The 25,880-nt window shown below is 60.1% G+C and overlaps 1 protein-coding gene and 1 long non-coding RNA gene across 4 annotated transcripts; one reads left to right on the top strand and one right to left on the bottom strand.

Moving 5' to 3' along the window:
• Nucleotides 1-21: 21 nt before the first annotated feature.
• Nucleotides 22-24,958, bottom strand: Dlec1 (DLEC1 cilia and flagella associated protein). Of its 2 annotated transcripts, XM_070042424.1 has the most exons (37): nt 24,486-24,955; nt 23,114-23,264; nt 21,338-21,448; nt 20,664-20,869; nt 20,175-20,395; nt 19,207-19,285; nt 18,171-18,258; nt 17,568-17,741; nt 16,715-16,851; nt 16,227-16,319; nt 15,652-15,742; nt 14,431-14,593; nt 13,882-14,074; nt 13,053-13,111; nt 12,459-12,630; nt 12,218-12,311; nt 11,506-11,636; nt 11,249-11,407; nt 10,787-10,926; nt 9,738-9,891; nt 8,906-9,016; nt 8,642-8,772; nt 7,903-8,085; nt 7,584-7,654; nt 6,988-7,139; nt 5,985-6,103; nt 5,071-5,141; nt 4,489-4,691; nt 4,292-4,408; nt 4,068-4,193; nt 3,051-3,145; nt 2,879-2,963; nt 2,535-2,756; nt 1,281-1,442; nt 778-931; nt 245-368; nt 22-150 (listed from the first exon to the last, which is right to left on the bottom strand). In XM_070042424.1, the coding sequence occupies exons 1-37, from the start codon at nt 24,879-24,881 to the stop codon at nt 27-29; spliced, it is 5,262 nt and encodes a 1,753-aa protein (XP_069898525.1). In that variant the 5' UTR covers nt 24,882-24,955; the 3' UTR covers nt 22-26. The 2 variants fall into 2 exon arrangements, with proteins under 2 accessions (XP_069898525.1, XP_069898526.1); XM_070042425.1 differs by lacking the exons at nt 22-150; nt 245-368; nt 778-931; nt 3,051-3,145 and having other exon boundaries at nt 1,302-1,442; nt 24,486-24,958.
• LOC138841647 (uncharacterized) lies at nt 16,160-25,291 on the top strand. Of its 2 annotated transcripts, XR_011376472.1 has the most exons (4): nt 16,160-16,563; nt 22,917-23,052; nt 23,241-23,339; nt 24,513-25,291. It is a non-coding gene; the product is annotated as an uncharacterized lncRNA (long non-coding RNA). The 2 variants fall into 2 exon arrangements; XR_011376471.1 differs by lacking the exon at nt 16,160-16,563 and having other exon boundaries at nt 22,365-23,052.
• Nucleotides 25,292-25,880: the final 589 nt, after the last annotated feature.

Genomic DNA, 25,880 nt, shown 5'->3' with positions numbered 1-25,880 from the left:
CCGGGGTGCGGGCCGGGCAGGGCGGGTCAGAAGGGCTGCGGGGTCATGTATCTCTCGTCGTAGGATCCTTGGCCCCGGAGCCTCAGGGTGCAGGCCTTCTCCCCCAGCAGGCCGTCCACCACGAGGGTGGACTCGAACAGCTTGCTGCCCCTGGTTGTGGTGGGGGGGCGCGGGGTGTCACAGGAGGCGAGCCTGGGGCCCCTCCCCCCCAGAAGCGCCCAGAAAGGCCACCATCGGCCATTACCTGGCGGTGAAAAACACCTGCAGGGTGACGGATGTTGGGGGTGCGTTGGTGAGTCTGGCCTCCAGCAGCCCGCTGCTGGGGATCACCTGGAACACCTGGCCCTCTTTCCGCGGTTCCTTTGGTCCTGCAATCAGGGGACAGAAGGACCGCCGTGGGCTGGTGGCTCCAGGTTGTGTCTCACAAGACACTTTGATTTTCTTTCCCAGTTGTTAGGACTTGAACTCAGGGCCTGGGCGCTGTCCCTGAGTGCTTGTGGCTCAAGGCTGGCGCTCTACCCCTTGGAGCCATCTATGGCACCACTTCTGGTTTTCTGCTGGTTCCTTGGAGATCAGAGTCTCACAGATTTTCCTGCCCTGGGCTGGTTTTGAACCTCGATCCTCAGATCTCAGCCTCCTGAGGAGCTGGGATGACAGGCGTGAGCCACTGGCGCCTGGCACAAAAAGACATCACGTCTTTATGGGGGCCAGCCAGTTCTAAGGCGGTCAGCATCCAGGGCCCCCCAGGGCGTGGAGGGCGGCGGGAGCCACACGCACCCATCATCACTGCCCAGTAGCTGTGGCAGCCGCTCAGGTTCATCAGGTAGACCTCGCGCTTCAGCTGCTGGTTCATGAAGCAGGTCCCAAAGTCCACCCAGCTGGTGGAAAGCTGCAGCTCTGGCACGGCCACCACGGCCCGCAGCGGCACCACCTGCAGGGACACGGCCTCGCTGATTTCTTATTTGTGGCGTTGGTTGTGGGACTTGAACTCAGGGCACTGGGTGGCTGTCCCTGAGCTTTCGTGCTCAAGGCTGGCGCTCTACCCCTTGGAGCCATGTCTGGTGCCACTTCTGACATTCAGGTGGCTCACTGGAGATCAGAGTCTCACAGACTTCCCTGCCTGGGCTGGCCTCGAACTGCGATCCTCCAGATCTCAGCCCCCTAGTATCTTGAGATGACAGGTGTGAGCCACCCGTGTCTGGCTGTCTTTCCTTTTTTCCCTCCAGTGGACGCCACCCTCCCGTTGGACAGTTGGGGGGATCGGGGAGCCTGGGGCTGGCCTGTGTGGTCTGGTTGGTGAACTCCAGGTACAGGTCCTGGGTGAACACCATTTCCTTCTCTCCGCTCGGCCTCTGTGTAATGTCCACACCCGGCAGCATCTGGTCAGGCGCGAGCCTCTGGTAGGACAGCAGCTCCAGGGAGAGTCGGAAGGACACGTTCACCTGAGCCAGAGGTGGACACGGGTGTGAGGGCAGGGCCGGCCGCGCTCCGCCTGGCTTCCTGTAGTCCTGACCACAACCAGCAGCCTCTGATCCCAGTCAGCCCAGACTGGGCAAAAATATCCCAAACCAGCCGGGCGCTGGTGGCTCACGCCTGTCATCCCAGCTACTCAGGAGGCTGAGATCCAGAGGCTCGAGGTTCAAGGCCAGCCTGGGCAGGAAAGTCCAGGAGACTCTTACCTCTCATGAACCACTAGAAAACAGGAGATGGCGCTGTGGTTCAAGTGGTAGAGCACCAGCCTTGAGCAACAAGGGCTCAGGGACAGCGCCCAGGCCCTCGGTTCAAGACCAGCAACAAAGGGGGGGGGAGAGAAATCTAAAACAAAACCCCTAGTCCAGCAGCTCCCCCTTCTGAAGCATCTGTTCCACAAACGCTGCTGGACAGTTGCTTAATTTTTTAATTCTTTTGGTTGGTTGTGGGACTTGAACTCAAGGCCTGGGTGTTAGCCTTGAGCATGGTTTGTGACACTCCCGTGGACAACCAAACATACAACCCTGGGAGGAAGCTAGATGTCTAGAGAGAAAAGAGAGACAGATGGGTAAAGACAGGACAGACAGAAGGAGAGGCAAATAAGTCAGAGAGACAAGGCATGAGAGACAGAGACAGAAGAACAGAGCAGAACAGATAGAGGGAGGAAGAAAAAGATAAAGGAAGGGAAAGAAACAGGAGAGAATGTCAGAGGGACCAAGGAAGACAGAGATGAGGACAAGGACACACACAGAGAGAGAGAGAGAGAGAGAGAGAGAGAGAGAGAGAGAGAGTCAGACAAAGAGATACAGAAACAGCCACCAAGAGGAGGAAGAGGGAAACTGAGGGGGAGAGAATGAGAAAGAGAGAGAGAGAGAGAAAGTCACAGAAATAGCAACGGATAGGAAGGGGGAGGGAGGAGAGATGGAAGAAGAGACAGAAAAACTCAAAAAGACCCTAGGTGGCTGCCATTTCTAGAAACCTCCTGAGCCTGCCCTGTGTGGCGTGCTCAGATGCGCTGTGTGGCGCACTCCTGCAGCTCCAGCGGCGCTGGGATCCCGGCTCACCTGCAGGTTGTCCTGGGCGGGCAGTGTCAGCGTCCTCCCCTCCAGCGCCGGCCCCCCGGCCCTCTGCGTGGGACCGCTGCCCCTGGCTCCAGGGTCGGGGCGCGCGCTGGCCTGGTCTCGGGAGACGGAGAAAGGGCTGGAGAGCAGGATGCGGAAGCGGAGGGGGATTTCCGTGGTGTTGATCAGCCTCAGCGGGCGGGAGATCAGCAGCTCGCTCAGCACCTGCAAAGCGGGGGGAAGCGGGGAGACACGTCACTGCCTTCTCTTTTGGGGGTTCTGGGGACTCTGTGTGTGTGTGTGTCAGCCCGAGGCGCCCCTGGGCCGGGCCAGGCTGGGGGGCTCACCCCCACGCAGGCGTCCTTGGGGATCAGATCGCTGGCCTGGCACTGGAACCCCAAGTGGCCGGCCGAGTCGAGTTCCACGCTCAGCCTGCGGGGGACAAGGGCGGGCCTCACTGCCCCTCCCCGCTGGGCGGCCCTCCCCGGGGGGCCGAGGCGGGGCCAGCCCCCCACTCACTGTGCGCGCTGCACGTAGCCCTGCAGCTCCAGCCGCAGAGGGTCCACGGCAAAGTCCTGCCCGCGACGCACGCAGCCCGCCAGCTCCCTGTCCGCCTGCAGCCCGCCGCCCCGCGCATGCCCCGTGACCCCTGCACTGGGCGCGCAGGGGGCTCCCACACACAGGGGTCAGGGGTCCCGGGCCATGCGGAGGGTTGGGATGTCCCTCGCTGGAGAACGGGGGCTCAGGGATCGCGGGTCATGTGTGGGTAGGGATGTCCCCCGCAGGGGTCACGGGTCACGCGTGGGTAGTGGTGTCCCAGTGGGGACGGGGGTCAGGGGTCACGGGTCACGCATGGGTAGTTGTGTCCCTCGGTGGAGACAGAGGTCGGGGGTCAGGGGTCATGCGTGGGTAGTGGTGTCCCAGTGGAAATGGGGGTCGGGGGTCACGGGTCACGCGTGGGCAGTGGTGTCCCAGTGGAGACGGGGGTCAGGGGTCACAGGTCATGCATGGGTAGTGGTGTCCCAGTGGAGACAGGGGTCAGGGGTCACGGATCATGCGTGGGTAGTGGTGTCCCAGTGGAGACGGGGGTCAGGGGTCACAGGTCACGCGTGGGTAGTGGTGTCCCAGTGGAGACGGGGGTCAGGGGTCATGGGTCACGCATGGGTAGTTGTGTCCCTCGGTGGAGACAGGGGTCGGGGGGTCAGGGGTCATGCGTGGGCAGTGGTGTCCCAGTGGAAATGGGGGTCATGGGTCAAGGGTCATGCGTGGGCAGTGGTGTCCCAGTGGAGACGGGGGTCAGGGGTCACAGGTCATGCGTGGGCAGTGGTGTCCTCCAGTGGAGACGGGGGTCAGGGGTCACGGGTCACGCGTGGGTAGTGGTGTCCTCCAGTGGAGACGGGGGTCAGGGGTCACAGGTCATGCGTGGGTAGTGGTGTCCCAGTGGAGACAGGGGTCAGGGGTCACGGGTCACGCGTGGGCAGTGGCATCCTCCAGTGGAGACGGTTTGGGGGGTCCCCGTCTGGGGAGGGCGCTCACCTCGTTGTCCAGGCTCATGAAGCCCAGGGCGTAGCCGCTGCACGCCACCTTGTACCGCTCACCGGGGTCCAGCGTGGCGGGGGTGAAGGAGACGTGGACGGCGCTCTTGCCCCTGGCAGGGACCACCTGGCCAGGCAGGGGCGGCTGGGTGCTTGCCAGGCCCTGGTGCTCCCCCCTCCCCCTTCCCTCCCCCCTGCCCCCCCAGCCCCCGCCCTGCGGCTCACCACCTGCCGAGGCTGCACCGAGAACTCCTGGTCGGTGGGCACGCCCTCGTAGCCCTTCAGGATGACGGAGATGATCTGCTCCGTGGCTTTGGCCGGGGCGAACGAGCTGCCTTCCACCTGCCACGGGAGAGGGGCCTCGCCAGGGCGCCATGGCCGCCCGCGGCCCCCTCCCCCGGCCCCCCGGCCCCGGTGCTGACCGACAGGGAGGCCGCGTGGCTGGACTCGGACAGGTTGGAGGGGCTGCTGGGGGGCCAGGCGCTGCTGTCCGAGCCCTCCGAGCACACCAGCTCGTTCCCCGCCGCGTCAAGGAGGGGAAACCGAGGCCCGTAGAACACCAGCAGCTCCAGCAGGTGGTCCTTCCTGTGCTCCGGGAGGAAGGTCTCCCAGTCCAGGCGGATGTCTGGGGGCAGAGATGGGGGAGGGAGTCTCCCTTGAGTCCTCCGTGTCCCCCCCCGCCCCCGACTTCAGGGTTCTGGAGCCTTCCCTGCTGAAAGATTTTCAGGATGGTGTTTTTATTTCCCCCCCATCAGTGGTAGGACTTGAACTCAGGACCTGGGTGCTGTCCCTGCCCTCAGCGCTCTCCCGCTAGGAGCCATCATCTATGGCGCTACTTTGGGTTTTCTGGTGGGTTCATGGGCGAGTCTCATGGACATTCCTGTCCGGGGCTGGCTTTGAACGGTGATCCTCAGACCTCAGCCTCCTGAGAAGCTGGGATGATGGGCATGGCCTCACCTCGCCTCCCCTGACCGGCTTTGGGGGCTCCCAGTCCCAGGGCTCACCGCAGGGGCTGGAGTTCATCAGGTGGACGATCCTGGTGACCGGCCTGCCTCCGGAGACCTGGGTTCCAAACCTGCGCAAGGACAGTGGGCTCTGCTGGGCCTCGGCCTGTGTCTCTAGGAGGTACAGGCTCCAGGGTGCAGGTTGAGGGAGGAAGATATGCCCAGAGACTGATCGCCCACAATATAGCTTATTGAATGATCATTCATATTCCAAGCCAGGCGCCCGTGGCTCCCGCCTGTCATCCTGGCTAGCTCAGGAGGCTGAGATCTGAGGATGGCGGTTCAAAGCCAGCCCCGGGCAGGAAAGGCTCTAAGACTCTTATTGCCAATGAGCCACCAGGAAACCGGAATTGGAGCTGTGGTGCCAAGTGGTAGAGCGCTCGCCTTGAACCCAAGAGCTCAAGGGAGAGCACCCAGGCCTCGAGTTCAAGCCCCAGGACTGACGAAAGACAAAATCCCCACTCCTGTCAAATCTCCTGCGCTCTGTCCCCAGGGTTAGGTGCCCACCAGGGAGGGCCCTAGTGGAGGCTGGGGCCAGGAGGTTTTTATAGTCTCTCTCCTGGTCCTGGTGACATGGAGACTCCTGATTGGAGGCCCGTCCTTGCAGGGCCTGATGGTCTGTCATGGGTTTTCTGTGTGTGCCGGGCCTGGGGCTTGAACTCAGGGCCTGGGCACTGTCCCCGAGTTTCTTCGCCTCAAGGCTAGCGAGCACTCTACCACTTGAGCCACACAGCGCCCCTTCATTCACTGGCGATCAGAGTCTCATGGACGTCCCTGCCCTGGGCTGCCTCCAACCACCATCCTCCAGCGCTCAGCCTCCTGAAGAGCTGGGATGACGGGGTGTGGGCCATAAGCCCCTGGCCCTGGGGCCTTCCTGTGGGTGGCACTGGGCCTCTGGGGGGGGAGGGAGGTACCTGATGATGGGCTCCTTCTGGAAGTGTCCCAGAGTGTAGTAGGAGGTCCTCATGGTGCTGATGGGGCAGCCCACCACCACCATGTGCACCGGGATGACGGTGGGGGGAAGGTCTCCCACCTGCAAGCACACGGTCTCGTCACCGCCCAGCCCAGCCCCCCTGGCCTGACCAAACCCCCCACGCCACCCCGCACCACCTCCTTCCCCGTCCTACAGAGCCCTGGCGGGGCTGCCCGCCGCCCCTGCCCTCCCGCTCCTCTCTGCCTGCCTTGGCCTCCCTTTTCCTTCTCTTCCCTCCTCTTCCTCCATCTCCCCTTCCCTGTATCTCTGTCCTCCTTCCCCACCTGTGCTGATCTGCTGTCCTGATGTCTCTGATCTCTGTGTGTGTGTGTGTGTGTGTGCGCGCACACACACACTCTAAATGTGGTTAAAAGGCTGGCATTCTACCACGTCTCCACTTCTAGCTTTTTTTGCTGCTTTACTAGAGGTAAGAGTCCAATGGGCTTTCCTGCCCCGGGCTGGCTTTGAACTGTGATCCTCAGATCTCTGTCTCCACCGGGCGCGGGGCCCCATCCCGCCCCAGTCATCTTGACCTCAAGCTCAGGGGTTGCAGCTGACACGGCTTCCTGTCTCCAGACCATGGGGCCCTTACACTTTAGACTTTTGGGGGGGCTAGGGGATGGGGGTTCAAAAGGGCTTGAGGCCAGGCATTGGCAAGAAGCCACCAGGTACAGGCCAGCCCAATCCCTGCTCACGCCGGTCATCCCAGCTACTCAGGAAGTGGAGAGCTGAGGATCAGAGTTCAAAGCCAGCCTGGGCAGGAAAGTCCATGAGACTTTCATCTCCACGGAAGCACCAGAAAACCGGAAGTGGCGCCATATGTGGCTCAATGGGGAGAGCACCAACCTTGAGCACGAACGAGCTCAGGGACAGCGCTCAGGCCCTGAGTTCAAGCCCCAGGACTGACAGACGCCAGAAGGGAGCAGGCCCGGGCGCGGGCTCACCATGCAGGTGAGCTTGTCCCAGTATTCGCCCCACATGTTGGCACAGGCGGTGATCTTGATCCGCAGCTGCTGGTGGGCTCCCAGCATGCCCTGGGACATGTGCGGGAAGAAGGCTGCCCCCTTCCCATGAGACAGCATGTTCTCCATGAAACCTGGGCGGGAGGCGGCTCAGTGGGCGAGTGCTTGCCTAGCATGCATGAAGCCCCGGGCTCCATTGCTCAGTAGCACAGACACAGACAAAGCTGGAGGCGGGGCTGGGAAGGTGGCTCGGTGGTAGAGCGCTTGCCTTGCATGCCTGAGGCCCTGGGTTCGATTCCTCAGCACCACATAAGCAGAAAAAAAAAAGCCGGAAGTGGCACTGTGGCTCAAGTGGTAGAGCGCTAGCCTTGAGCTGAAGAGCTCAGGGACAGCGCCCAGGCCCCGAGTTCAAGCCCCACCACCGACAAAAAGAAAAAAACTCTGGGAAACTGTGAAGTAGACGGGCATTTTGAGGACCTTTGTGGGAAAGACACTTAAGAGGGAATCTTGGGGGTCCAGGCCCCCCTCTCCCCTGGCAACTACTAGACCCCAGTCACCGCACTCTGAAGGGGCCTCACCCAGCATCTCGCGTCTCGCCAACTGTTCTTGGACCCGGGATGTCTTTAGCAGGGCAAGGGATACATCGGGGCTTCACAAATGGAGACAGAAAGAAAGAAGAAAAAAAAAGCACCAGTCGGGCTGGTAGGGCACGCCTGCCATCCCAGCTACTCAGGAAGCCGACATCTGGGCTGCTCTCTAATGAACTTACCAGAAAACCAGAAGTGGCGCCATGTACGGCTAAAAGCAGGTAGAGCTCAGGGATAGCGCCCAGGCCCTGAGTTCAAGCCCCAGGGACGGGGGAAATAAAATACACCCAAAGAAGTCGCTCCGACTCACGGGGCGGCTTTCCTGCTCAGGCTGTCTTCGGGGCTCCCGAAGCTCTGGAAGTTGAGGATGAACGGGGTGCGGATCGGGGAGTGGTTGGTGAGGATCAGGTGGCCGTGGACGTGCGTCCTTAGTGGCACGGTACAGCCGAAGTCCAGGTGCAGCTCCTCGGGGAGGGACAGGCACAGCTTGGTGCTAAAAAGACAAACTTCATGTCATCTGGATCCCATGTCGCTTGCTTCCAAACACCCAGCCCGCCCGGTCCCTGCAGCCACTCAGGAGGCCGGGGTGTGAGGATAGGGGAAGGAAAACCCAGGAGACTCTGATCTCCAATGAGCCAGCAAAAAGCCAGAAATAGAGGTGTGGTTCAACTGGGAGAGCAACAGCCCTAAGCAAAAAAGAGCTCAGGGACAGCTGGAAGCAGGCAGCGGATGCCAGAGATCCTTGTTACTCCGGAGGCTGAGAAGTGAGGATCGGAGTTCAAGGCCAGCTGCAACAGAAAAGTGTATGAGACTCCTAGCTCCCATTAACCACCAAGCAGAAAAAAAAAAGAGCCGGAAATGGTGCTGTGGCTCAAGTGGTAGAGCGCTAGCCTTGAGCCAAAGCAGCTCAGGGCCAGCGCCCAGGCCCTGGGTTCAAGCCCCAGAACTGGCAAAAAGCAAAGGAAAAAAAGGAATCCACCGGGAGGGGACTGGTCCCATAGCGTGGTGTTAGTCCTTTCTGTCATCGCTCCCATTCTGGCCCGGCTGACCTGTTCTCTGAGCCATCCACGGACACGGCGATTGTCACCTCCAGTCCCCGAGCCTTTCCGGAAATGCCCAGAGCCAGGGGCTTCTTCATGCCAGACACACGACAAGGGAGCGCCAGGTCCATCAGCTCTTCCTGAAAGAAATCGAAACCACACCGGGCTCGGTGGCTCACGCCCGGCACCCCGGCGTCTCAGGAGGCTGAAGATCTGGAGGATTGCGGTTCGAGGCCAGCCCCAGGCAGGAATGTCTGTGAGACTCCTACTCACTTGGGTGTAGGCGGTGAACTCGAAGTGGAGCTGGCGCTCTTCGCTGGGGCCCAGTACGCTGCATCTAGGGATGACCGATGCTGAGCACAGGGCGGCCTGGGTCCCCAGGAGCTGGGGGTGGGAAGACAATGGCTCAGCCATATCTCAGGGCCTTCCCTCCCAAGCAGGACTGGCCAGGCACCAGTGGTTCACACCCATCATGCCGGCTACTCGGGAGGCTGGGACCTGAGGATCGCCGTTCAAGGCCAGCCTGGGCAGGAAAGTCCATGAGACTCTCATCTCCAATGAACCACCAGAAAAACGGAAGTGGCGCTGTGGCTCAAGTGGTAGAGAGCTCACCTTGAGCGAAAAAGCAGCTCAGGAGCAGCGCCCAGGCCCCAGGGTGGCGAGGCCATGAAAAACCAGTCTAGACAGTTTGTTCCTTGGAAAAGCCAAGCTTCATTTTTCCTTCTGTCTGTCCTGGGGCTTGAACTCAGGGCCTGGGCGCTGTCCCTGAGCTTTATCCGCTCCAGGCAAGCGCTCTACCACTTGAACCACGTCTGGCACCACTTCCGGTTTTCTGGTGGTTCATTGGAGATCAGAGTCTCATGGACTTTCCTGCCCAGGCTGGCTTTGAACCGTGACCCCTCAGATGTCAGCCTCCCGAGTGGCTGGGATGATGGGTGTGAGCCGCCAGTACCAGGCATGCGCCAAGCTTTTTAAGGAGGGATCACTGAGGGAGGGAGGGACCGGCCATGGGGTGGGGGTAGGTTACCTGGTCTCAGGGTTCCAGTCCTGAATATGGGCTGGCGTTCTCCTGCCTGAGCCATGCCTCCCGGCCCGCTTCACTCACCTTGCCCCAGTGGAAGCGGGTGGGCAGCTGGGTGCCGTTGATGAGCAGGATGGTGGTCTTTGTGGGCACGCCTAAGTACAGACAGTCCATCTCCAAGTGGCTGGTCTGCAGGTACACGTGAGGTGCCTGGATCTCGGCGTACACAGGGAGGAAGCTGGGATACAAGGTCCAATTAAAAACAGAGAAAGGGGGGATCGTTATCCCAACCACTCAGGAGGCCGAGATCCGGAGGACCGCGGTTCGAGGCCAGTCCCGGGCAGGAATGTCCATGAGACTCATCTCCAATGAACCCCCAGAAAACCAGAAGTGGCGCCATCTATGGCTCAAGTGGTAGAACACCAGCCTTGAGCAGAAGCAGCTCAGGTATGGCCCCCAGGCTCTGAGTTCAAACCACAGGAGTGGCACACACACAAAAACTATTTAAAAAAAAAAAAAAAGTTGCCGGGTGCTAGTGGCTCCCGCCTGTCATCCCAGCCACTCACTGAGATCTGAGGATCACGGTTCAAAGCCAGCCCAGGCAGGAGAGTCCACGGGGCTTGTCAATAGAAATAAAACTTCCGGTTTGCATGCTGCCTGTTAGAAAAATTCTGAAGCATCTACGTGAAAACTAATGGAGCTCCGGGCGGGAGTGGCATTCTGCAGAATGATTCTAGCCGTCAGAATCGGTGTCCACCATGTTCTTTATCTCTGTGGGACCGCTCAGGTCCTGGGTGCCCTCCCCTGGCTTTTTTACTCATGGCTGGCGCTCTACCACATAAGCCGCACCTCCATCCTGACTTTTTGGTGGTTCCTTGGAGATTTAGAGTCTCCGACTTGAAGCCCAGGCTGGCCTCAAACTGCAATCCTCTAGATCTCAGCCTCCTGAGTAGCCAGGATGATGAGTGTGAGCCACCTGGCGCCAGGCCGACTGATGCGCGAGTGGCCCAGATTACAGGCATGCACGACCATACCCGGTTCCATGCCTAGTTCTGCATCGAGAAATGCCTGGAGAGCAGCACCCGCTGGTGGGCTCTGGGGCTTGTCTCCCCACGCCCTCTGTACCCCGATACCTGCAGGCTCCGTTCTCCACCTCCAGCTCCAGCACAGTCTGCAGACGCTGGCAGTGTGAGGTGTCCAGGCTGATGGTCACACTGCACTCGCCCAGTGGTACGAGCTGGCCGCTGGCCGGCTCGATGGCAAAGGGGGACACCTGGCGGCGTGGGAGATCCGAAGGGAGACAGCGGTGACAGGGGCTGGCCAGGCTTGAACTCAGGGCCTGGGCCGCTGATCCTTTAGCTTGTCTGCTGAACCCTGGGGCACTCTACCACCTGAGTCACACCCCCACTCCCCCCAAGTGGCTTTTCCCTCCCTCTCGCCTCAGCCCTGTGAGTGGATCGCGCCGCCAAAGCATCCCAGTGCCCATGGGAGTTGGGGAGTGCGCATGCGCGCGTGCGCACGTGCATGCGTGTGTTCGATGGCTGGAGCAAGGGCCGCCCCACGGTCATCCGAGGCCCAGCAGGCCGGCCACTCACCTCCTCCAGCCTCTCCTGCAGGCAGACCCGGCTCTCGTGGAGGCGCCAGGAAGCGGGCAGCTGGCTGATGTTTTGAATCTGCACCGTGGTGGCGACCTTCTGGCCCAGGCGGAGGAGGCCAAACTGGACAGCGGAGACGTTGACGACCAGAGAGGGCCCCTGGGGAGCCCAAGGCGGCTGGTGACCACGCCGGCTTGTGGACAGGCCCGAGGCCCAGCCCACTGACCCTCCCCTCCCCCGCCATGGGCCCCCCATACTTTGAAGGTGGCCTCGATGTGCAGCACCACGGGTGTGGGCGAGTCTCGGATCTCGCATGGCAGGTCCATGCTGACCGGGCCTGGGACGCTGCCAGTAAGATTCAGCTCGAACTCACCTACCTCGTTGGGCTCTGGGGTGGAGAGGGGGGCAGGTGAGGGGGGGGCTGGGAGGGGGGGAAGGGGGCAGGGCTGTGCAGGCCATGGGGGAGGGAGGCTGGGAGAGGGGAGGATCGAGATTGGAAGCTGGCATTACTCCGAGCCCTCGCCCGCTGGCCAAAAGGCAATAAAACAAAAACCAGATGTGGGAGCGTGGCTCATGCGGGCAAGCGTGGGTCTTGCGCAAGAACAGGAAAAGCCAAGAGAGAGCACCAGGCCGCGAGTTCAAGGCCCAGAAAGATAGAAGGAGAGGAGGAAGAGGAAGAAGAGGAGCAGGAGGAGGAGGAAGAAGAAGAGAAGGAAGAGGAGGAGGAGGAGGAGAAAAGAGAACAGAGGAAGAGGAAAATGAGGAGGAGGAATAAGAGGGAAGAGAGAAAGAGGAGGGCAGGAGGAAGAGGGAGGAGAGGGAGAAAAGAGGAGAGGAGGAGGAGGAAAAGGAGGCTGGGGTTCCGGCCTTCCTCCTCTCTGCGGCCTCCCCCTCTCCCCGCAAGGCCCGGGCTGGAGGGTAACAGCCGGGACGCATCTGGGGCGTCCTGTAGCGCGGCTCGGGACGCACCGATGGTCCCTGAGCAGGGCTCCACCTCCACGATGTGGCAGTCACTAAGCCGCCCCCACAGGTACCGGATGCGAGACTTGCTGTTATTCCACATCTGGAAGGAGACCCCCCACCCCCCCAGGCCGCCGTGTTTTAGTGGTGGGCACTCTGCCGTCCTGGGCCTGGGCGCTTGCCCTCAGCCATTTTGGTTTCGGGCCGGGCTGGTGCTCTGCCGTCTGGGCCACGGCGCCCGCGCCCCTACCTTGAAGCCTTTCTTCAGGCTCATGCCGATGTAGCTGTCGCCGGGCAGGATGAGGGCGTAGGGGTCCAGCAGCACTTGGAACGGCTCCGCGGGACCCTTCACCTCCATCTCCAGCACGATCACGCTGTCCATGCGGTGCGGCCGGTCCTCCATGCTCTCCTCGGCCTCGGGGCTGGGGGCCACACAGTGGGGGTGAACCCCTGTACTGCTTGCGAACCCCCACCCCAACCTCCACTCCCTAATCTTTGGACCTCCAGAAAACCAAGCATGGGCCAGGGAGGTGGCTGGTGACTCACACCTGTAATCCCGGCTACTCAGGAGGCTGAGATCTGAGGATCGCAGTTCAAGGCCAGCCCAGTCAGGAAAGTCAGGGAGACTCTCATCTCTAATTAACCACCAGAAGACCAGACTTGGTGCTGAGGCTCAAAGTGGTGGAGCCTTGAGCAAAAAGAGCTCAGGGACAGCACCCTAGACTGTGAGTTCGAGTCCCGGCACCGGCACAACCATGTTCTTAGCACCCAAACTGTGCCAATCCTCCTGCCTGAAAATCTTTGACGGGACCCACCCCAAGCAGAGGAGGCCCCCCCATCTCACCTCAACAGCTCCGGGATGTCTTCTAGAACCATCTGTAGAACGCTGTGGAACAATCTGAGCTGCAAGACAAAACGAATAAAAATTTTAAAAATCGGAGCCAGGCTGGGCTGCCTGGAAAAGGAAAAGGCTGGAAGCTGGGGTGGGGATTCTTCCATCGCCACCTGACTACCAGGGAGGCTCTCAAAGACTGGCCACGCAGGAGGCTGAGATCTGGAGGATCCTGCTTTGAAAAAGCCAGCCCCACAAAAATATCTAGGAGACTTTTTTTTTTGGTTGGTAGCGGGGCTTGAACTCTGGGCCTGGGCGCTGTCCTTGCACTCTTTAGCTCAAGGTGAGCGCTCTACCGCTTGAGCTACAGCGCCACTTCTGGTTTTCTAGTGGTTTATTGGAGATCAGAGTCTCACTGACTTTCCTGCCCGGGCTGGCTTTGAACCGTGATCCTCAGGTCTCAGCCTCCAGAGTAGCTAGGATTACAGGCGTGAACCACCAGCGCCCGGCTTCTAGGAGACTCATCTCCAAAAAGCCAGAAGTGGCGCTGTGGCTCAAGTGGTAGAGCGTCAGCCTTGAGCAAAAAGAAGCTCAGGACAGGCCCCGAGTTCAGAGTTCAAGCTCTGGGACCGGCGAAGGGAAAAAGGGAGGACAGGAGGAAGGATGCTCACCTAGCAGGTGTGGAGCCCTGGGTTTGATTCCTCAGGACCACATACAAAGAAAAAGCCGGAAGTGGTGTTAGGGCTCAAATGGCAGAGCTTTGTGTGAAAAGAAGCTCAGGGACTGTGCCCAGGCCCGAGTTCAAGCCCAGCACCCAAAAGAACACCAGCAGCCATCGAACCTCGTAGGGAGAGAAGCTGAGGATGAACTCGTGGTCAGTGTGGGGGCTGAGGGTCCCCTTCTCCGGCACGATGGCAAAGGCTGTATCTAGGTCCGGGTGGCACTTGATGTTTTCCATGCTGTAGGTTTCTCCAGGCCTGAGAGGCTTCAGGTTGGGTTTCATGATCTGCCAGTGGAAGGCCAGCTCCACGTGCCTATGGAAGTGACTGTGGCTGTAAGAGGCTGTTTGCTTAGTGGCCAAATCGTGGTAGGATCTGGAAGGTTCTAGATGATTCTGGGAGATTCTGGAAGCTTCTAGAAAGTTCTTTCCTACTCTGTGCTTGGCCAGTTCTAGTGACCATGTTAAGAGACCCCTCTTTTCACCCCCAGGGGCAGGAGGGTTGGGCAGTGGTTAGCTCAGGAGATGCTGCTGCTACCATTTCAGTTTCACTGGGAAGAGCTGGGCAGCCGGAGGCTCAGGCCTGTGGTCCTGGCCACTCAGGGAGGCTGAGCTGTGAGGATGGCAGTGCAGGGCCAGCCCGGAGGTCAGTGTGGAGTCTGCGAGACTCACGTGGCATTCCTGATGATCAGGAGTTTCTTGGCGGTGGTCTGGGGGTTTTCGGGCTCGAACCGGATGAAGTGCTGGGCGGTCAGGTCTGTGAGCTCCCCGGGCTCGGGTTCACTTCGCTCGCCAGAGACGTAGATGAGGTCCAGAGCGACCAGCTGGCCGGTTCCTAACCAGACAGGGGGACCAAGATGAAGGTGCACTGTCCCGGGACTCGAACTTGGGGCCTGCGTGCTGTCTCTGTGCTCCAGGCTGGCGGTCTACCACTTGAGCCCCAATGCCACTTTCAGCCATTTGGGTATAGTTCACTGAAGATAAAAGTCTCACAGACTTTCCTGCCTGGGCTGGCTTTGAACTACGATCCTCAGGATGGCAGGTGTGACTTCTGGTGATGTGTCCCTAGGCTGACAGCAGGATTCCGTGGCCAGGGGCTCCGTGGCACTGTCCACTACAGCCGGCCTCTGCCAGGACTTTTAGAAGTGGAGACAGAGCCAACATCCTCCCCAGACAAAGTCCAAGTGATGAGTAGGGCGCCGGTGGCTCACGCCTGTCATCCTAGCCACTCAGGAGGCTGAGACTTGAGGATCACGGTTCAAAGCCAGCCAGAGCAGGAAAGGCCGTGAGATTCTTATTTCCAATAAACCACTCAGCAAACCGGAAGTGGCGCTGTGGCTCAAGCGGTAGAGTGCTGTCCTGAGCTGAAGAGCTGAGGGACAGTGCCCAGGCCCCGAGTTCAAGACTCCTGACCAACAAAAAGAAAAGAAAAAAGGAAGGAAGGAAGGAAAGGAGAAAGAAGAAAAAAGAGAGAGAGGAAAAAAGGAAAGAAGGAAAGAAAGGAAAAAAGGAAGAGAGGAGGAGGAGGGAGAGAGAGAGAGAGAGAGAGAGAGAAGGGAAAGGAGGGAAGAAAAAAGGGAGGAAGAAAGGAGGGAGGGAGGGAGAAGGGAGGGCGGCCTGGGAGGCCAGTGGCCATCTTGGAGCCATGCAGCCGAGGCTCCCCTAGCCTTGCAGGCCAGGGCAATTCTGGGGTGCTGCCCCAGCCCTAGGGGCTCACAGCTTGGAGGGACACGGGGGAGGCGTGGTCCACTTCCCACCAGCACCCCACCTGGGCCCCAGGCCCCCTGCCCACTGGGCCTGGCAGGGGCGTGGTCTGGGGGGAGGGGGAAGGGTAGGGCCTGGGGGAGGGGAAGGGGCGTGGTCTGTGGGGGCGGGGCCAGAGGGGCGGGGCACCTGTGAGCACCAGCTCCTTCAGCTGGCAGTTGTCACACACCACCAGGTAGCTTCGCTCCACCTTCCCCAGGGTCGTCGGGAGGAACAGGACCTGCGGAGACCAGGATGGTGACCCCACCCTGCCCCACAGCCCCTCCCCCCCGCCCCCCACGACCAGCAGCCCTGCCCCCTCCCCCAGACACCATGAAACCAGAGGTGTCATCGTCTGATGAGAGAGGAGCCGGGCATCAGCGCTCACGCCCGTCCCCCCCAGCTCCTCAGGAGGAGGCTGAGGGCTGGAGGATGGTGGTTCGAGGCCAGCCCGGGCAGGGAAGTCCCTGAGACTCTCGTCTCCCATGAACCATGGGAAAACTGGACGTGGCGCCGTACATGGCTCAAAGTGGTAGAGCGTCAGCCTTGAGCCAAAGAGCTCAGGGCCTGAGTTCAAGTCCCACGATTGGCATGGAAGGAAGGAAGGAAAGAGGGAAGGAGGGAGGGAGGGAGGGAGGGAGGGAGGGACACGGAGGAAGCCAAAGCTGCCGAGGGCAATTAGGAGGGCAGGAGAGCGCGCGTGCGTGCGTGCACCCACCGCTCACCTCCAGTAAGATGGCGAAGCCTGGCGCCAACTCAAACACGGACGGCGTGACTCCGAAGGGGGGCTGCTCCACGAAGCCGCTGACCGCAACAGCCTGCGGGACACAGAAGAAACCTGCGCGATGGCCCACGCACGCCTGCCAGCCCAGCTACTCAGGGGGAGCCCGAGATCCGGAGGATTGTGGTTCCAAGACAAGCCCGGGCAGGAAAGGCCCCCAGACTCTTGATGTGCAATGAACCAGCTCAGAGCGGTAGAGCACTGGGCTTGTGCAAAAGGGAAGAAAGGAAGAAGGAAGGAAGGATGGATGGATGGATGGACAGACACAGCGCCCAGGAACGGTGAGTTACACCTTGTTCGGGGCAACCTATGTTTCCACTGCGCACCCCCTCTGGACATGGAGGTCGGGCAGGGAGCCGCAGCCCGCTGTCTCTGCAGGGCTTGGCACAGGGTGAGCAGGGGCCAGCTCCCCCTCTTCTTTTCCCCACTCACCCGGAAGCAGGGCGGTGGCCAGCTCCTCTTGGGCATGATGCAGAACTTGCCCAGGCTGAAGCCCACGTTCTTGCAGACAAACCGGGTCACCTTGATGCCCCCGATAAGGCAGTAGCCGCAGTCCAGCACTGGGGACACTGCGGCCAGATGGGGGAGAGGGTCGGAGGGCGGCTGGTCACCCTGGAACGTGCCGTGGGAGGGGTGGGTGGGGGGTCTAAATGTGGGGCCTGGAGACTTCATCTGCCTCTTCTGCTCAAGATGGGTACTGTACCACATAGCTCCATGACCTTTTGGGGTTTTGGGGGGTCAGTCTTGGGCCTGGGCGCTGTCCCTCAGCTCTTCAGCTCAAGGCTGGTGCTCTACCACTTGAGCCACAGCACCGCTTTTGGTTTTCTGGTGGTTCACTGGAGATCCGAGTCTCATGGACTTTCCTGCCCAAGGCTGGCTTTGAACCGTGATCCTCAGATCTCCTGAGTAGCTGGGTTGACAGGCATGAGCCCATCAGATCACATGGCACTGGTGGCTCACGCCTGTCATTCTAGCTATGGAGGAGGCTGAGATCTGGAGGATTGCAATCCTAAGCCAGCCTGGGCAGGAAAGCACAGTGAGACTCTTGATCTCCAATCATCCACCAAAAATTTAAAAAAAAAAAAAAAAAAGCCAGAAGCTCAGAGACAGCGCCCAGGCCCTGAGTTCAAGCCCCGGGATCAGCCCAGAAGCATCCAAAACCCAGAACTCAGACACTGACACTGAGTATCTACAGAGAGGCTGCTCCCTCTCTTCCTCAGGAGCCAGTGGCTCGGCCTGGAACCCAGCTCCATAGGGAGACTCGGGGAGCCTCTGGGGGACTCACAGGTCAGCACTGGGGGCGGCCTCCGGGCCTGGAGAGGAATCACCAGGGTGTGCGCAGACTGCGTCTCCACCAAGATGAAGTCGTCGAAGTCACCCAGGCAGTCTGGGATGAACTGAACCACGTACTGGCAGGTCATCCCGGGGGCCACCATGCCTCCTTTCCCGGGGAACATCCCTGAGGGGGACAAAAAAAAAAAAAAAGAAAGCAATGAAGAAAAATTGGGCGTGAGCCGGGCGCCGGGTGACATTGTCATCCCAACTCCTTGGGAGGCTGAGATCTGGAGGATCGCGGTTTGAGGCCAGCACAGGGCAGGAAAGCCAAGAAGACTTTTATCTCCAATGGAACCACCAGGAAACCATAGGTGGTGCCATATGTAGCTCAGAGACAGCGCCCAGGTCCTGAGTTCAAGGCCCACGAGTGACAGCAAAGCATTTGGTACCCTCACGGGAGGAGGGCAGGGGCAGGGCGGAGGCTGGGTGTCAGCGCCCCGTCCTGTCCACTCAGGACCGGGGAGCTGCAGGGCCTCCTGGGCTTCTTCCACCGGGGCAGAGCTGGCCAGGCCAGACCAGGCCATTGGGCAGGGGCAAGTGGGGGTGAACTCACCCAGCCCCAGGGCAAAGTAGGGCGTACAGGGCGGGAGCACGCGCAGGTGGCGGCTGGTGGCGGTGGTATTCTGCAGGGCGATGGGCATCTGTGGGAAGAGAGACTCTTGCAGGCAGGAACGCGTGGGCTTCTTCTGTTTGCTCATTTAGCACCCTAACTTTATCTCTTGCATTTTGAATTTTTTTTTTTTTAAATTTTTGGTCGGCCGTGGGATTTGAACTCAGGGCCTGGGCCTGTCCCTGAGCGTCGGTGGTCAAGGCTGCTGCTCTACCATTTGGAGCTGTATATGACACCACTGCCGGTTTTCTGGTGGTTCACTGGAGATCAGAATCTCACAGACTTGCCTGCCCAGGGCTGGCTTTGAACTTGTGACCCTCCAGATCGCGAGCCACCGGCACCCACTCACATCGGTCGTTTTTGAACTGGGAGAAAGGTGCGTGGAGAGTCATGGCAGTGTCCACTGGCTTTGGCAAGATTCCACAGTCCAAAATAAAAGCATGGAGTGACAATGGAGGACGGGTAGGCTGAAGAGCCAAACCACAACAAAAAATACCAAACCATCTACACAGCGGGGCGCTGGGGGCTCAGGCCTGGAATCCCAGCTACTCAGAAGGCTGAGATCTGGAGAATTGTGGTTCATAGCCAGCCCAGGCAGAAAAGTCTGCAAGACTCAATTCTAATTAATCACCCCCAAAAAGCCAGGAATAGAGAGCCATGGTTCAAGTGGTAGAGTGTTAGCCTTGAGCAAAAGCAGCTCAGGGACAGCCCCCAGACCCCTAGTTCAAGTCCCCAGATTGGCAAACAAAATTTTTCTTTCTGGGGCTGGGAAGGTGGCTCAGTGGTAGAGTGCTTGCCTTGCATGCCTGAGGCCTGGGTTCCATTCCTCAGCACCACATAAGCAGAAAAAGCCAGAAGTGGCGCTGTGGCTCAAGTGGTAGAGCGCTAGCCTTGAGCTGAAGAGCTGAGGGACAGCGCCCAGGCCCTGAGTTCAAGCCCCACGACCGGATCCCTCCCCCCCCCCATTTTTTTTTTCTACCTCATAAACCGGTCCAATTTCATAGTCTGTGAAAAACACAACCGAGGGTTTGGCTAGAAACACTGGTGTGTCTGCAGAGCTGTAGGGGGAAACAGAGGCAGGAGGGGTGAGAAATATTACACAGTCCTAAACAAAAAGCAAAAGGAACATCGCATGGCTATAACAAAGAAGGAAAGGAATATTACACAGTTATAAACCCAAAAAAATGCTGGCGTTGGTGACTCTCACCTGCCATCCTGGCTACTCAGGAGGCTGAGATCTGAGGATCATGGTTCAAAGCCAGCCCAGGCAGAAAAGTCCATGAGACTCTTATTGCCAATGAACCACCAAAAAGCTAGAAGTGGCGCTGTGGCTCAAGATGGTAGAGCACTGGGCTTGAGCAAAAGAGCTGAGGGACAGCGCCCAGGCCCTGAGTTCAAGCCTCAGGATAAGTACAAAGCAAAAAAGAAAGAAAGAAGGAAGGACAAACAAAGGAATACTCCACAGTATAAAAAAATTAAAAAAGAGAAATATTAGTTCTGAACAAAAGGAAAATCAATTATAAGAAAAATATTACACAGTGACTTATTAACGGAAAAGACACAAATAATGGAAAAATGAGAAATGGAAAAAAATAGATGTATTTCTTTTGGGTCAGTTGTCAGACTTGAACTCAGGGCCTGGGTGCTGTCTCTGAGCTCTTTTGCTCAAGGCTGGTGCTCAAACCATTTATGCCTTATAATGGCACCGCTTCCAGTTTCCTGGTGGTTCATTGAAGATCCGAGTCTCACTGACTTTCCTGCCGGGCTGGCTTTGAACCTCGATCCTCCGATCTCAGCCTCCTGAGCAGCTGGGATGACAGGCGGGAGCCGCAGGGCTCTGCCAGCTGCTGTGTTCTGTTATTGCTGCCTGATCTGCCAAGTCTAAGCCGGCTGTGGGGCTTTCCCTCTGAAGGGTGGGACTTCCTGGGAAGTTAGGGGAACGTGTACCTGTGTCCTGGGCCCCATCTTAGGGAGCCTCCGGTCAGTCCTGGCATCTTTGGGGGGAAGATGAGAGATCTGCCTCCCCGAGGGGTGTCAGGAGGATAGAACCTGGGGTTCCTGAGGAAGTGGTTCCGGGTCTCCACCTGGGCCAGCAAGCGCCGCTCCAGCAGCCTCTGCGTCACGCTTAAGTGGTCCATCCAGCTCTTATTCTTGGGTGGGCCTGTTTTCTTTAAAATGCCCAAGAAAAAGGAACAAATCCAGTTGAGATCCGGGTGGGCATTGGGGAGCCTCACACCAAGCCTGTCATCCTCGCTACTCCGGAGGCCGAGAGTGGAGGATCGGGGGTGGAGGCCGGCAAAGAGCTACAAGTGGAGCTGGGGCTGTGTGGGTTCAAGTGGTAGAGCGCCAGCTTAAGGACAGTGCGCAGGTCCGGAGTTCAAGCCCTGAGACTGGGACAATTTAAACACACACAAACACACACATTCGCAAACGAACCCTGGCATTTTCTTGGTTCTCCCTTTGTTTGGCCTTCAGGGTAGAGGCCCGCACAGAACTCTCCATGGTGTAGTCAGACTCCACTTCAGACACAGCAACCTTCTCTCTGCACAGACTTCCTTCGGCCTCCTTCTCTGGTTTTCCCTTTGGCCTAGCAAGCCTCTGGCAGCTGAATTTCAAGTGTGAACACGGAGTGGAAAAACTGCCTACAGCATCAAGAGGGGAGAGGGGAGTTAGTTACTGGACCATGAGAAGCCGAGTATGTGTGTGTGTGTGTGTGTGTGTGTGCACGCGCGTGTGTGTGCCACTACTAGGTCTTGAACTCAAGGAGCTCACTCCTTTCTTCCTTAACTTTTTCCCTCAAGGCTGGTGCTCTACTGCTTGAGACACATCTCCACTTCTGGCTGCTTTTTTGCTGATCCATGGAGTTAACAGGGAGAGCCGAGGATCCCGGTTCAAAGCCAGGCTGGGGCAGGAAGTGTCCATGAGGCTCTTTATTTCCCATGGACTAGCCAGAAGCCTGGAAGTGGAGGTGTGGCTGAGGGAAAGAGCCAGGTATGAGGGCACAAGGCCCTGAGTTCAAATCCCAGTACTGCCACGTCATTAGGGAAAAAAGATCTCCAAGCAAAGGAATGGCAGCCCAGGGCGCCAGCGTGGCCAGGCCGGGGCAGTACCTTTGGGGGCTGAACAAAACGGCAGGGGGTCATTGTAGTAATCCTCGGGGCAGATGAGATTGTGTTTCCTCAGCAGGCTGCTGTCTACACACCACCGGAAGACAGTCTTCACTGCATGCAAACAAACGAAAGGGAGGAATGTCAGGCAGGGTCCCCCCCGCCCCCAGCTTATACCTGTCATCCCAGCTACTCAGGAGGCTGAGAGCTGGAGGATCGAGGTTCAAGGCCAGCCCGGGCAGACAAATGCTAGAGATCCTCATCTCCAACGGACCCTGAACAAATTAGCAGTCAAATAAAACAGAGCAAAAACAAAAACTGGAGGTGAAGGCGTGGTTCAAGTGGTAGAGCGTCAGCCATGAGCAGAAAACGCAGAGAGGGACCTCAAAGCACTGGATTCTAAAAGCCCAGCTACTACTGGCTGGCACAAGAAAGAGGGGTTGGGGGGGGGAACCAGGTGCGGGTGGCTCACGCCTGTCATCCTAGCTACTCAGGAGGCTGAGATCTGAGGATCTCGGTTCAAAGCCAGCCCGGGCAGGAAAGTCCATGAGACTCTGATCTCCAATGAACCACCAGAAAACCAGAAGTGGCGCTGTGGCTCAAGTGGTAGAGCATTCGCCTTGAGCTGAAGAGCTGAGGGACAGCGCCCAGGCCCAGAGTTCAAGCCCCACAACCGACCAAAAAACAAAAACGGAGGGAGGGAGGGAGGAGGAAGGAGACAAGGGGAGGGGAGGGGAGGGAGGAGAGAGGGAGAAGACGTAGGGAGGGGAGGAGGAGGGAGAGGGAAAGAGGAAGGGGGAGGGGAAGGGAGGGAGGAGGGATCCGGCGCCCTGGCCCCCAGGCCGGCCACGCCACCGTGGCGGTGTTTGGCTGTGTATGGCCACGGTCTCACTGGACACCCTCGCCTGCGCCTGCGCAGTGAGGTGTGAGGTTTTTAAGAGTGCACGGTGAGGTGTGGTTTTTAAAAGGCACATGCACAGAGGTGTGTGTGTGTGTGTGTGTGTGTGTGTGTGTGTGTGTGTGTGTGTGTGTGTGTGTGTGTGTGTGTGGAGCATGCGCAGTGCTGTGTGAGTTTTTACTGTGCACACACAGTAAGGCACTCACAGGATCTTTTCCAAGAGGAGTATGCACAGCACTAGAGTTTGAACTCAGGGTCTCAAGCTCTCGCTCAGCTTTTTCTGCTCGTAGCAGGTGCTCTACCGTGTGAATCACACCTCCACCCTGGCTTTTTGCTGCTTCACTGGAGACATGAAGAGTCTGCTGGAGTATCCAGGCCCGGGCCGGCTTTGAACCGTGGTCCCAGAGCTCAGCCTCCTGAGTGGGTGACAATGACTCACTTTGGGAGCTGGCGGCTGCGGGCGGGCCCTGGGTTTATGGAGATTGTTCGTGTAAATGCAAATGGCTTTCCCAATTTTCAGCAAAAAAAAAAAAACTAAACCAGCAAAAAATAAAAGAGTGGGAAGCCGCGCGCAGGGGGCTCCTGCCTGTCATCCCAGCTACTCAGGAGGCTGAGGCCTGAGGATCGCGGTTCAAAGCCAGCCCGGGCAGGAAAGTCCATGAGGCTTTTTTGTTTCCAATTAAGCACCAAGGAGGTGGAGCTGCTGATCAAGTGGTAGAGCACCTGAAAAAGCTCAGGGACTGCGCCCAGGCTCTGAGTTCAAGCCCCAGGACTGACCAGCAAAAGAGAAGAAAAAAAACAAACCCAGGGCCGTGAAGGGGTGAGTCCGGGCAGTGTGAATCTGGGGAGGGAGGCTGCAGCGGCCCCCCCCTTTCACTCACCAGGGGGCAGCTTGTCCGGGGGCTCCACGTAGTGCATTCGGGCGTGGTGGGTGGCCCGCTCCGTCTCGGCCAGGGCCCGGGCCCGAGCCTCGGTGATGTGTTGCTCCACCACCTCCACCTCGCGCAGCCGCTGCCGGTATAGCTCCTGGACCTGCGGCCGGTGACAAACGCTTCACACTGACTCACCTGAGCCTTGAACTCGGGGCCCGAGCTGTTTTTGCCCAAGGTTGGTGCTCTGCCACTTGAACCACAGCTCCACTTCTGGCTTTAGAGAGGAGCGTCTTTCTGGTCCAGGCTGGCCTCAGGTCTTCGGCCTCCTGAGTAGCTGGGATGACCCACGCGAGCACGGAGGGGGAAGGGGGGAGGGGAGGGGGGCCAGGCCGGTGCACTGAGGCAGGTCGGGTTCCCGGCTCCACCCCCTGCGGCCTGCAACCCCACCGCCCCAGGCCCCACCCACCCCTCAGCCCGCCAGCACAGGCCCCGCCCACCCACCATCTCAGTCCCAGCCCATCCCTCCAGCCCATCGCCTCAGGCCCCGCCCACCCTCTCCGTCACGCCATCCCAGGCCACGCACCACCGCCCAGGCCTTGCCCATCCCTCAGCCCGCCAGCACAGGCCCCGCCCACCCGGCCCATCTCCCCAGCCCCCGCCCATCCCTCCGCCCCACGTCCCAGGCCCCGCCCACCCTCCCATCACATCGTCCCAGGCCACGCCCATTCCCCAGCACACCACCACTGGCCACGCCCCCACACCCCAGGCCACGCCCCACGTCCCAGGCCACACCCACCCTCCTATCACATCGTCCCAGGCCATGCCCCTTCCCCCAGCGCACCACCACGGGCCCCGCCCCAGGCCCCGCCCACCCTCCAATCACACCGTCACAGGCCACGCCCGTTCCCCCAGCGCACCACCACTGGCCACGCCCCCACGTCCCAGGCCACGCCCACCCTCCTATCACATCTTCCCAGGCCACGCCCGTTCCCCCAGCGCACCACCACGGGCCCCGCCCCAGGCCCCGCCCACCCTCCAATCACACCGTCACAGGCCACGCCCGTTCCCCCAGCGCACCACCACTGGCCACGCCCCCACGTCCCAGGCCACGCCCACCCTCCTATCACATCTTCCCAGGCCACGCCCGTTCCCCCAGCGCACCACCACGGGCCACGCCCCCACGCCCCAGGCCACGCCCAACGTCCCAGACCACGCCCCCACGTCCCAGGCCACGCCCACCCTCCCATCACATCGTCCCAGGCCATGCCCATTCCCCCAGCGCAGCACCACGGGCCCCGCCTCCACGTCCCAGGCCCCGCCCCCACGCCCCAGGCCACGCCCCCCGCGGACCCACCCCTCCCTCCGGGCACCCCCCCCCCACCTGCTGCAGCTGCTCCACAAACTGCAGGTGGCGGGAGTCGGTGCTGCCGCGCGCTCGGACCAAGCTGGCGCCCAGGTCCTCCCCAATCACGGGCACCGAGTACTGGTTGCGGAAGACGCAGGTGAGCAGGTGCGACACGTCCTGGCTGCGCCGCGAGGCCGGGCGCAGCCGCAGCATCTGCGGCTCCGGGACCAGCGCCAGCGACAGCTGCCCCAGGCGGCGGGGCCGCAGCGCCAGGCCGTGCTGGTACGCTTCCGAGTACAAGGAGGACTGCAGGGAGGACTTCCCGGTGGACTGGCTGGGGCTGGTCGGCCCCCACGTCGTGTCGCCATAGTCATAACCCTGGGACCACTGGGACCTCCGGTCCGGGGGACTGGCGGGCTCCGCGGGCTCCATGGCAACGGAAAGACGCTCAACGCCGGCAGCGGGGCGGGCTGCTTCCGGCCACGCCCCCGTCCCGCCGCCGCCGCCGCCAGTCGCGGCCACGCCCCGTTTCCGGCACCTGCCCTGGCCCCGCCTCTCCCTGGGCCTGGGCCTGCCTCCTCCCGGCCCCGCCCCCGGGCTGGCCCCGCCTCCTCTCCGTCCCGCCTTCTCCTGGCCCCGCCCCCTCCTGGCCCCGCCCCTCCGGGCAGGGCCTCCATCCTCACAATCGACTCTTGTCCTGGACTTTCTCTCGAGTCGATGCCCTCCTTTGGCCTTGATGTCGTTCTCATCTTTGTCGCCGGGCCGCACGGCCGCGAGCCCGGTGTGATCCCTGACTCTAACGGACTCCTTGTCTGTCAGTGGAGTCGCAGGCCATTCCCGATCGTGGAAGAAAATAAAAGCTGCCCATGGGCTGTGTCTTTGCTTTCCTCTTTTTCTTCCTTTTTGTCCATCATGGGACTTGAGCTCAGGGCCCGGGCGCTGTTCTTGAGCAGCTTTCCGCCCAGGGCTGGCGCTCTGCCCCTTGGGCCACAGCTCCACTTCCGGCCTTTTGGCATGGCACGGGAGACCAGAGTCCCACGCCATCCCTCCCTTCCCGGGCCTCCCGCCTCGGTGGTCCGCCCAGCCTAGCCTGGCTGGACAGCCGCCATCCGGCTGCTTGCCTGTCCTGCCCCTCACCCTGCCCTGTCTGTCCGTCTGTCTGTCCGTCCCCTGTGGGTCTGTCCTCCCACCTGGCAGGGGAGGCGTCCCACTCCATGTGCATTTATCTGGGTTTTCCCAGGGTGTCCAGGAAAAGGAAAGGGAGGCCTTATCTCCCCCGGCTCTGCGCTGCTGCCCTGTCCCACTGGTTATCTTCCCTTTGTTTCTCTTGCTGCACCCCTCCTTTCCTCCCCCCCCCTCACCAGGGACCTGGCATCTCCTGGGGGGCTGGAACAGGAGGGGGGTCACGGGCATCTGGCCAGAGCACAGAGG

This window comes from Dipodomys merriami, unplaced genomic scaffold (assembly GCF_024711535.1).
Source record: "Dipodomys merriami isolate MVZ:Mamm:240054 unplaced genomic scaffold, mDipMer1.0.p SCAF_325, whole genome shotgun sequence".
Lineage (NCBI taxonomy): Eukaryota > Metazoa > Chordata > Mammalia > Rodentia > Heteromyidae > Dipodomys > Dipodomys merriami.
This window is presented reverse-complemented; position numbering and strand designations above follow the sequence as displayed.